This window comes from Thalassophryne amazonica, chromosome 9 (genome assembly GCF_902500255.1).
Source record: "Thalassophryne amazonica chromosome 9, fThaAma1.1, whole genome shotgun sequence".
In the NCBI taxonomy this organism is placed as follows: Eukaryota; Metazoa; Chordata; class Actinopteri; order Batrachoidiformes; family Batrachoididae; genus Thalassophryne; species Thalassophryne amazonica.
This window is the reverse complement of record NC_047111.1, coordinates 2,523,842-2,535,894: the sequence shown is the minus strand read 5'-3', so window position 1 is coordinate 2,535,894 and position 12,053 is coordinate 2,523,842. Positions and strand designations below refer to the sequence as shown.

At 40.6% G+C, this 12,053-nt stretch overlaps 1 protein-coding gene across 1 annotated transcript in view; it reads right to left on the bottom strand.

The window, feature by feature from the left end:
* Window positions 1–12,053, bottom strand: part of hlcs (holocarboxylase synthetase (biotin-(proprionyl-CoA-carboxylase (ATP-hydrolysing)) ligase)) — a 373,652-nt gene that overhangs the window by 57,899 nt on the left and 303,700 nt on the right. The window contains exons 7-8 of the mRNA XM_034177490.1: window positions 3,566–3,633; window positions 3,283–3,443 (exon numbers count right to left, since the gene is read on the bottom strand). Coding sequence (XP_034033381.1) covers window positions 3,283–3,443; window positions 3,566–3,633 — 229 coding nt within the window. The remainder of the gene's footprint in view (window positions 1–3,282; window positions 3,444–3,565; window positions 3,634–12,053) is intronic.

The following is a 12,053-nucleotide window of genomic DNA, read 5'->3' as shown; positions in this document are numbered from 1 at the left end:
AACGAGGGCAAGATCCAGCCCCCAGGCAAGGGGCGGGACCAAACCCCCGATCCAGGAAACACACAAGACTCCCCCAACACCCAAGACTCCACCCAACACAGCCAGCAGGACCCCCCCATGACCCAACATCACACGCGCCCCACTGCAAAACTCAGCTCCCCAACGGGCTGCGGAACCCTGGGCCCCACAAGCCCCAGAGTGAGCAACTTACACATCTGTGATGGCACCATCAATGCTGAAAGGTACATCCTGGTTTTGGAGCAACACATGCTGCCATCCAAGTAACGTCTTTTTCAGGGACGTCCCTGCTTATTTCAGCAAGACAATGCCAAGCATGGCTTCGTAGTAAACAGCGTGGCTTCGTAGTAAAAGAGTGTGGGTACTAGACTGGGCTGCCTGCAGTCCAGACCTGTCGCCAATTGAAAATGTATGGCGCATTATGAAGCACAAAATACGACAACAGAGACCCCGGGCTGTTGAACAACTGAAGTCGTACATTAAGCAAGAATGGGAAAGAATTCCATCTACAAAGCTTCAACAAATTAGTGTCCTCAGTTCCCAAACGCTTATTGAGTGTTGTTAGAAGGAAAGGTGATGTAACACAGTGGTAAACATACCACTGTCCCAGCTTTTTTGAAATGTGTTGCAGGCATCCATTTCAAAATGAGCAAATATTTCCACAAAAACAATAACGTTTATCAGTTTGAACATTAAATATCTTGTCTTTGTGGTGTATTCAATTGACTATAGGTTGAAGAGGATTTGAAAATCATTGGATTCTGTTTTTACTTACACTTTATACAACGTCCCAACTTCATTGGAATTGGGGTTGTACTTGTCTGCTTTCATTATCTCTCTGAATTCCAGATTCTTTTTTGTCAACTTCTTTCTCATTACACTTTCCTGTATTTCTTCATTCCACCACGCTGTGTCGTTGTCTTCCTTCTTGTGATGTGCGGGTCAGGAGTTTTTTTAACACCTGTATCCACCAAACCCATCATGGAGAACCAATCTGCATCCAACCCACAAAAATTTGTGCTGATTAATGAACCAAGTCTGACCCAACCCACGGAGAAAAAACAAAAACAAACAAAAAGAAAAAGAAAAGGAAAATGGGTCTATGGTGTGATGGAATCCATGCGATTTAGGTAGAATATGGTATCTTATTTCATATCCATTTCAGGAAGGTTAGACAAACAACAAGGATTTGCACAGTGAGTGTAGGTTAACCAAACTGTAGTGCATTCATGTCAGCGGAAAGCAGCAGACAGAACACCAGATGTTCCTTTATCTCTTTGTGATATTACAGAGGTTAATTAATCTATAACCTCACAAACAGTTAACTTTTTAAGTTTTCATCATATGTAGCTAGGGCTTCCTGTTTAAATATAATGTTGTGCAAAATGCTGCATTTTTTTTCATGAAGTAAATCATGTCCATGCCCATGTCGTTAGCACTGAAAAATGGCCAAACTTCACGCTGTCATCTGCAGTTTGCCACTGCAGACATGACTTCAGCCTCAATGGCTGATGGTTTTTCTACTGCCAACATGAACACAGACAGTATCAAGCAGTGCAGAGCACACTCTCCAGCTCACACATGTGAGAGACAGGGAGAGGAAGAGTAGTGTGTTCTGTCAATAATTAACAGATCATTGATTTCTGGATGTGTCCCTCAGTATTTTAAACAGGCTGTTATTCACAGTCTTTTTAAAAAGCCTCATCTTGACCCTTCTCTTCCTCAGAATTTTAGAATTTTAGACCAATTTCAAAGTTGCCTTTTATCTCCAAAATTTTTCAAAAAAGTGGTTGCCAAACAGCTTAATGAGGTTTTAGCTGAACACAATATTCTTGACAAATTTCAATCTGGGTTCCATCACTTGAACTCTACTGAAACAGCTCTTCTTAGACTTTCAAATGATATTTTAATGTGCAGAGATGCAGGTGAATATTCGATACTTGTACTTGGATCTGTCTGCAGCTTTTGACATTCTTGATCAGTGTGTTTTAATTCAGAGATGAAGGACATGGGTCGGCATCTCTGGGTCAGCCATAGATTGGTTTTTATCCAGTCTCTGTAATACAGTAGAAGTTGTTTCAGTTGCTGCAGCTAAATATATGTCCTCTTCTGCCATTCTGTCCTGTGGTGTGCCTCGAGGTTCTGTTCTGGGACCTATTCTATTTGTATCGTACTTGTTGCCACTTTGACATATTTTGAGTTCCTTTAATGATGTCTCATATCATTGTTATGCAGAAGATATATAGCTGTACATCTCCTTTTCTCCACAAAATGTTTCTAAGGTATCTGTTCTTTAAAACTGTATTGATGTCATAAAAAAACTGGATGGCTGTTAATTATTTGTCACTTAATACAGCAAAAACTGATGTCCTTGTTTGTGCCCCTGAGGAGTTTGTTCCCTCAGTAATTAAGAACCTTGGCTCTCTGTCCTCTTTTGTTCACTCAGTAGTCAGAAATTTGGGTGTTACATTTGACCAGGCTCTCAAATTTGACGCACACGTTACCCGTCTTGTGCATCATGTTTCTTTCATGCACATAACATTAGAAACATTGTCTCATGATCATTCATGTCTTGATTACTGTAATTCACTGTTCCCTAGTCTCAGTAAGTCTTCACTGGACCGCTTACAAACTGTCCAGAATGCAGCTGCAAGGCTCCTTACAAGGTCTCCTAAGTGGTCTCAGGTAACACCCATTCTGTCCTCTTTGCATTGGCTCCCAATTCAGTTCAGATTTAAAATATTTAAATTTGAAATGTTTGTAATAACTTTTAGAGCTCTGCACGGTCAAATGCCACTTTACATCAGTGACCTCTTGCACCTGTATGTGACAAGCAGGTCTCTGAGGTCCTCGGCCCAGAACCTGTTGGTTGTACCAAGGTCAAGCCTGAGGACCAAAGGAGACTGTGCATTTGAGGTTGTGGCACCCAAACTGTGGAATGCACTGCCACTACACCAACGCTCTGTGGACTCTGTTGCAACTTTTAAGGAGAAGCTCAAGACCTATTTGTACAGACTTTTAACTAGTTTTATATTATTGCCATTTTTAGTTTCTATATTTTTATTTCTGTGTTCTTAAATTCCTGTAAAGCCTGTAATATATCTGTAAATTGTTAATTACTTAGTAGGAACTGTGCTGTTCCACTTTTTGACCTACTCACACTCACAATATTTTCTGACAAAGCTTACCCACACCCTCGCCAACCTGCAGGTCAGCATCATTTCTCCTCCCATCTAAGTGATGTTATTTTTGTGTAATACATACCTGGTACCCAGGAAGGGAACAGACAGCCTCAACGACAGCCAGGGCAGCAAGATGCTGCAGGAAGGGAATCCTCTGGCCGAGCTGGGAGCTGAGCTCCACCCGGACGCTCAGGGTGAACATGGCACAACCTGGAGGGCTGAGCCAAGCATTCCGTCCCCGGCCTACAGCATTAGCAAATACACAGCATAAACAAAAAAAGATGTGCAAACAAAATATAAAAAAATTTTAACATTGGTGACATGTAGGAGTGTATGAAAGATGTGTGTGGTGCGAGAACACTGACCTCTACCCTGGCTTTGCTGAGTAGCTATAGCTATTAATGACATATCCTTTGGTAGGTGCAGTGTCAGCCTGATGTAAAAACAGAAAAGAAACTGTAAAGACAACTGATGTCTACGACATCATATCCCATCAGCTTAACAACAAAACCTGTTGGTTTCAAAGACATTTGGACATACGAGTATATTTACATGATGACAGTGCATTCTGCCATATCATAAACTTATCAATGCAACAAAGAAGCTTATTATGGACGGACTGCACCACGGACTGCAAGTCTGATTGGTTAATCGTGTGAGATTACCGACCATAAAATATCTTGACGGTGGGAAAATATCCGACCATTTCACATTTGATGTACAACCCCAATTCCAATGAAGTTGGGATATTGTGTAAAATGTAAATAAAAACAGAATCCAATGATTTTCAAATCCTCTTCAACCTATATTCAACTGAATACACCATAAAGACAAGATATTTAATGTTCAAACTGATAAACTTTGTTTTTATGCAAATATTTGCTCATTTTGAAATGGATGCCTGCAACATGTTTCAAAAAAGCTGGGACAGTGGTATGTTTCCCACTGTGTTACATCACCTTTCCTTCTAACAACACTCAATAAGCGTTTGGGAACTGAGGACACTAATTGTTGAAGCTTTGTAGGTCGAATTCTTTCCCATTCTTGCTTGATGTACGACTTCAGTTGTTCAACAGTCCGAGGTCTCCGTTGTCGTATTTTGCGCTTCATAATGCGCCACAGATTTTCAATGGGTGACAGGTCTGGACTGCAGGCAGGCCAGTCTAGTACCTGCACTCTTTTACTACGAAGTCACGCTGTTGTAACACGTGCAGAATGTGGCTTGGCATTGTCTTGCTGAAATAAGCAGGGAAGTCCCTGAAAAAGACGTTGCTTGGATGGCAGCATGTGCTGCTCCAAAACCTGGATGTATCTTTCAGCACTGATGGTGCCATCACAGATGTATAAGTTGCCCATGCCATGGGCACTAACACACCCCCATACCATCACAGATGCTGGCTGCTGAAGACAAAGAAAAGCAAATATCTCAAAAGTTATCAAAATTTGTTTGGTTAAAGCACCTATTTTATCAACTGCTAATCTGAAAGTTCTCCAGATTCTCTGAATCTTCTGATTATATTATGGACTGTAGATGATGGAATCCCTAAATTACTTGCAACTGAATGTTGAGAAACATTGTTCTTAAACTGTTGGACTATTTTTTCACACAGTTGTTCACAAAGTGGTGATCCTCACCCCATCTTTGCTGTTTCCAAACAGGTGTTCTTTGAACATTCATCAACTTTCTCAGTCTTTTTTTGTTTCCCCGTCCCAACTTTTTTGAAATGTGTTGCAGGCATCCTTTTGAAAATGAGCAAATATTTGCACAAAAACAATAATGTTTATTAGCTTGAACATTAAATATCTTGTCTTTGTGGTGTAATCACTGTATTCTGTTTTTATTTACATTTTACACAATGTCTCAACTTCATTGGAATTGGGGTTGTAATACTCTGTGCCCTTACCACTTTGCTACACAGATGTCAATAATGGCGCTGCCGCGATGACGCTGCTGCTACAGTAAGCTTCATCGACCGACTTACTTACAGAAAAATAAACTGTGCAAACGATGGAATTGGATTAGAGTGGGAATAACTGCCTTGTGTCTCATGATTTGTGGACGTTAATGCTGGACCGTAAAATCCTGCATTAACATCTGCAAATCATCAGACACAACAAGGTTATTTCCTAATCGATCCAGAGGAATGGATTATGCTGTGTGCACAAAAATACATTTCAAGTGCTATACTTCCCCTTCCCCTGTAATGGCCACTCAAGGCTCCAGTGGACACCTTCACCTTGGAAGCACTTTGGAGGTCATGTCCTTTCAAGGTGCACAGGTTTTCCTTTTAGTCCCACAAGGTGGTTTTTTAACAGTCCCAAATCCCAACTAGACCTGCCAGCAGGTATGCACGGGGTGCAAGCCCTATATGCAGACTGCCTCCCGAGGCCCCATGAGGCTGATGTGACGATGCAGCTGTAGGGCCTGACTCGCAGAGCCATGTGGGCCTGACATACAGACATGTGAACATATTTTTCAGCATTTGAATTTTAGTATGTACTTCAAGGGGGCTCAGCAAACAGTAAACCTGAGAAAAAAATGATAGACATCTGTAGGGGCTCCATTTATTTAAATGCTCTTATGAAATGCTTGATAACGTGTTGGCATTTCATCTGTGCAGGATTGAGATGTGGGTGCAGCGTTAGTTTCAGCAATCGGAGAAAATATTTGCACATTCCTTCAGCTCCAAATGCAATAAAAGTGATTCAGAATTCAAGCAGCCTTTTATTGGCTGGCGAACAATAAAGCCCATGAAGAGGCCTTTCTACCATTATGATGCAAAGTCTGTGACGGGTAAATCGGCTTAAGATGGTCATGATGTGGATGTGCCCCAGCACACTGCAGTAACAAGTGTTTGTCAAAGGGATTGAAGGTCAGTCCAATCGAGGTTCTGCTCAAGGAATTTCAGAGTGACAAACGGCCCCCGCCTTGAGGAATCACCTTACCCACGGAGCCCAGCAGATACCACGACTGTATGCTTTTAATCCTGAGAGAGAATCTGACCAGTCACACCCCATGTTGAACTCATGGAACATACTGCACCTTATCACTTGAATGGTGCTGTGGGGTCAATGTTTCTGCTGAACTGAGACAAACTTGTAACTGAACTGGCTGAACATTTATTAACATTGTGTATGAAGAAAAATGTGTGTAAACTGTGGGAAGGAACATTTCTCAGTGACAAGTCTTAAACTTTGCACACATTCGTGCCCATTGATGACCGTATTTCTCGGGGATTTGACCAATCTAGCTGGAGGACTTGCAGACATGGACACAAGTGGCTGCGATCTGAATGGAATGTGGGAGTTCTTCCAAGTCCAGACCCCAAAGTTGCTTGAGGTTGTACAGAGGTCATCAATGCTCACACGATGAGGTGATTCATATCTGAGGGCACTCTGAATATCATCTAGAGGAGCTGTAGTGCATGAATTGATTGGAATTCCAGGCTGTATAGGCAGCTGGAAAGCGGGCTGTGATGGCCCTGAATGTGGACGAGGAAGCAATTGTTAGAGAAATCTGTAATTAGGCAACTCACCATCTGTGGTTTAGTGACCCTTGACCTACTTACCAAGCATTCAAAGCACTTTGTTCCTCCTATACCTCATCGTGCTGCAGTGATGGCGGAAGATGGTTGAGTCCTGACAGGCACCTCTGCTGTGTGGTCACCTTGGGCTGCCTACACTGAGCAGTTGTATAAGACAACTGCTTTTTTACATAACTGCTGGGATGTTGTGGGTGTATGACTACAGACAATGCAGTTCTGGAAGAAGAAGAAATGTTCTAGTATTTGGGTGCACAAATCAAGAAGACTGGAGGATGCGAGAAGGAAGTCTGACTGAGACGAGTTCTTTGTTGAAGACAAAGAAAAGCAAATATCTCAAAGGTTATCAAAATTTGTTTGGTTAAAGCACCTATTTTATCAACTGCTAATCTGAAAACTAGATAGTCAGCAAAAGAGATGAGGATCCTTGGTGGGGTTTTACCAGTGATTTTGTGGTCAGATTAGACTGTATCGAGCGACAGCAGTCATCCCAGTCTGCAGCTGAGCCACTCACGCTGACATGCAAAGCAGCTCAAATTCATTTCTGCAACTCAATTATCAGATCACAGGCATGCAAAGGCTCTCAGATGGCAGTCATCAATAATGCTGTGCGGTGGCCGGGTGCTCGTGTCTTTTAATGTGTTTTCCTGTGTACTCAAGGGATCGTTATGTCGGCAAGTTCAGCCCTCTGAAGGCTTGAAGGGTTCAAGCAAAAAGCAGGAATAATCTCATTGTGAAAGCAAATCCAGCTCAAAGCTACCAGAGAAATCAAAGAACAATAAAGGGGCTATAAACTAAACTTCCATTTCCAGGTAATGTTTGAATCGTGTAATATAATGTTTGAATCGTGTAATATAATGTTTGAATCGTGTAATATAATGTAATGTTCGAATCGTGTAAAGTAATGTAATGTTTGAATCATGTAATGTAATGTTGGAATCGTGTAATGTTTGAATCGTGTAATGTGGGAATCGTGTAATGTAAAGTAATGTTTGAATCGTGTAATGTAATGTTTGAATTGTGTAATGTAATGTAATGTTTGAATCATGTAATGCCTATCCAGGGTTGGGACCAGGAAGCAGAGTTGTAGTCTTACACACCTCTCTGCAGCTTCTCTCCCCCTGCCATCCCCCCAATACCCCATCCCTGTAGAGACGGCGCCTGCTCCCAGACCACCAACAACCAGTAAAAATCTATTTAAGCATAAAAATTCAAAAAGAAAAAATAATATAGCACCTTCAACTGGTTTATTAAACATTAGGTCTCTCTCTTCTAAATCCCTGTTAGTAAATGATATAATAATTGATCAACATATTGATTTATTCTGCCTTACAGAAACCTGGTTACAGCAGGATGAATATGTTAGTTTAAATGAGTCAACACCCCCGAGTCACACTAACTGTCAGAATGCTCGTAGCACGGGCCGAGGGGGAGGATTAGCAGCAATCTTCCACTCCAGCTTATTAATTAATCAAAAACCCAGACAGAGCTTTAATTCATTTGAAAGCTTGACTCTTAGTCTTGTCCATCCAAATTGGAAGTCCCAAAAACCAGTTTTATTTGTTATCTATCATCCACCTGGTCGTTACTGTGAGTTTCTCTGTGAATTTTCAGACCTTTTGTCTGACTTAGTGCTTAGCTCAGATAAGATAATTATAGTGGGCGATTTTAACATCCACACTGATGCTGAGAATGACTCAACTGGCTTCGCTCAAAATGTAAATGAGTCCACCCACCATTTTAACCATACTTTAGATCTTGTTCTGACTTATGGTATGGAAATTGAAGACTTAACAGTATTCCCTGAAAATCCCCTTCTGTCTGATCATTTCTTAATAACATTTACATTTACTTTAATGGACTACCCAGCAGTGGGGAATAACTTTCATTACAGTAGAAGTCTTTCGGAAAGCGCTGTAACTAGGTTTAAGGATATGATTCCTTCTTTGTTATGTTCTCCAATGCCATATACCAACACAGTGCAGAGTACCTACCTAAACTCTGTGAGTGAGATAGATTATCTCGATTATCTCGTCGTTTTACATCCTCATTGAGCACAACTTTGGATGCTGTAGCTCCTCTGAAAAAGAGAGCCTTAAATCAGAAGTGCCTGACTGCGTGATATAACTCACAAACTCGCAGCTTACAGCAGATAACTCGTAAGCTGGATAGGAAATGGTGTCTCACTAATTTCAATCACTTGAAGATCTTTACTTAGCCTGGAAAAAGAGTCTGTTGCTCTATAAAAAAAGCCCTCCATAAAGCTAGGACATCTTACTACTCATCACTAATTGAAGAAAATATGAACAACCCCAGGTTTCTTTTCACCACTGTACTCATAACCATCCCAAAGACATATTGTTATCTTTGGCTGCTTTCAGTAATGCTGGTATTTGGTTAGACTCTTTCTCTCCGATTGTTCTGTCTGAGTTATTTTCTTTAGTTACTTCCTCCAAACCATCAACATGTCTATTAGACCCCATTCCTACCAGGCTGCTCAAGGAAGCCCTACCATTAATTAATGCTTCGATCTTAAATATGATCAATCTATCTTTAATAGTTGGCTATGTACCACAGGCTTTTAAGGTGGCAGTAATTAAACCATTACTTAAAAAGCCATCACTTGACCCAGCTATCTTAGCAAATTATAGGCCAATCTCCAACCTTCCTTTTCTCTCAAAAATTCTTGAAAGGGTAGTTGTAAAACAGCTAACTGATCATCTGCAGAGAAATGGTCTATTTGAAGAGTTTCAGTGAGGTTTTACAATTCATCATAGTACAGAAAAGCATTAGTGAAGGTTACAAATGATCTTCTTATGGCCTCAGACAGTGGACTCTTCTCTGTGCTTGTCCTGTTAGACCTCAGTGCTGCTTTTGATACTGTTGACCATAAAATTTTATTAGAGAGATTAGAGCATGCCATAGGTATTAAAGGCACTGCACTGCGGTGGTTTGAATCATATTTATCTAATAGATTACAATTTGTTCATGTAAATGGGGAGTCTTCTTCACAGACTAAGGTTAATTATGGAGTTCCACAAGGTTCTGTGCTAGGACCAATTTTATTCACTTTATACATGCTTCCCTTAGGCAGTATTATTAGAAAGCATTGCTTAAATTGTCATTGTTACACAGATGATACCCAGCTTTATCTATCCATGAAGCCAGAGGACACACACCAATTAGTTAAACTGCAGGAATGTCTTGCAGACATAAAGACATGGATGACCTCTAATTTCCTGCTTTTAAATTCAGATAAAACTGAAGTTATTGTACTTGGCCCGACAAATCTTAGAAACATGGTGTCAAACCAGATCCTTACTCTGGATGGCATTACCCTGACCTCTAGTAATACTGTGAGAAATCTTGGAGTCATTTTTGATCAGGATATGTCCTTCAATGCGCATATTAAGCAAATATGTAGGACTACTTTTTTGCATTTGCGCAATATCTCTAAAATTAGAAAGGTCTTGTCTCAGAGTGATGCTGAAAAACTAATTCATGCATTTATTTCCTCTAGGCTGGACTATTATAATTCATTATTATCAGGCTGTCCTAAAAGTTCCCTGAAAAGCCTTCAGTTAATTCAAAATGCTGCAGCTAGAGTACTGACGGGGACCAGAAGGAGAGAGCATATTTCACCCATATTGGCCTCTCTTCATTGGCTTCCTGTTAATTCTAGAATAGAATTTAAAATTCTTCTTCTTACTTATAAGGTTTTGAATAATCAGGTCCCATCTTATCTTAGGGACCTCATAGGACCATATCACCCCAATAGAGCGCTTCGCTCTCAGACTGCAGGCTTACTTGTAGTTCCTAGGGTTTGTAAGAGTAGAATGGGAGGCAGAGCCTTCAGCTTTCAGGCTCCTCTCCTGTGGAACCAGCTCCCAATTCGGATCAGGGAGACAGACACCCTCTCTACTTTTAAGATTAGGCTTAAAACTTTCCTTTTTGCTAAAGCTTATAGTTAGGGCTGGAGCAGGTGACCCTGAACCATCCCTTAGTTATGCTGCTATAGACTTAGACTGCTGGGGGGTTCCCATGATGCACTGAGTGTTTCTTTCTCTTTTTGCTCTGTATGCACCACTCTGCATTTAATCATTAGTGATTGATCTCTGCTCTCTTCCACAGCATATCTTTTTCCTGATTCTCTCCCCTCAGCCCCAACCAGTCCCAGCAGAAGACTGCCCCTCCCTGAGCCTGGTTCTGCTGGAGGTTTCTTCCTGTTAAAAGGGAGTTTTTCCTTCCCACTGTCACCAAGTGCTTGCTCACAGGGGGTCGTTTTGACCGTTGGGGTTTTTCTGTAATTATTGTATGGCTTTTGCCTTACAATATAAAGCGCCTTGGGGCAACTGTTTGTTGTGATTTGGCGCTATATAAATAAAATTGATTTGATGTGATTTGATTAATGCAATGCTTGAATCGTGTAATGTAATGTAATGTAATGTTGGAATCGTGTAATGTAATGTAATGTTTGGATTGTGTAATGTAATGTAATGTTTGGATTGTGTAATGTAATGTTTGAATCGTGTAACGTAATGTTTGAATTGTGTAATGTAATGTAATGTTTGAATTGTGTAATGTAATGTAATGTTTGAATCGTGTAACGTAATGTAATGTTTGAATCGTGTAATGTAATGTAATGTTTGGATTGTGTAATGTAATGTTTGAATCGTGTAACGTAATGTAATGTTTGAATTGTGTAACGTAATGTAATGTTTGAATTGTGTAATGTAATGTAATGTTTGAATTGTGTAATGTAATGTAATATTTGAATCGTGTAATGTAATGTTTGAATCGTGTAACGTAATGTAATGTTTGAATTGTGTAACGTAATGTAATGTTTGAATTGTGTAATGTAATGTAATGTTTGAATTGTGTAATGTAATGTAATATTTGAATCGTGTAACGTAATGTTTGAATCGTGTAACGTAATGTTTGAATCGTGTAATGTAACGTAATGTTTGAATCGTGTAACATAATGTTTGAATCGTGTAATGTAACGTAATGTTTGTGTTGTGAAAGTGTAGTGACACGGACCCACAACAGGGGGCGCAAATGAACGGTCAATAGATGAGCCAAAAAGTAACAATTTAATGTTGTGAAATGTGCACAACGAATATACAGACAATCTCAGAATATGATTACAGTCAAATTACAAAGGTGACGTGTGGGCAGGCTCGAGGATAGAAGACGTCTGTCCTGAGAAGGGCCGGAACCACACGATTTCTGCCACCACCGAACCTGGTGAATACTGGAGCCGCCAAGTCCCGAATTCCCAGGTGATCACCGTCTCCGACTGTCGGATCTG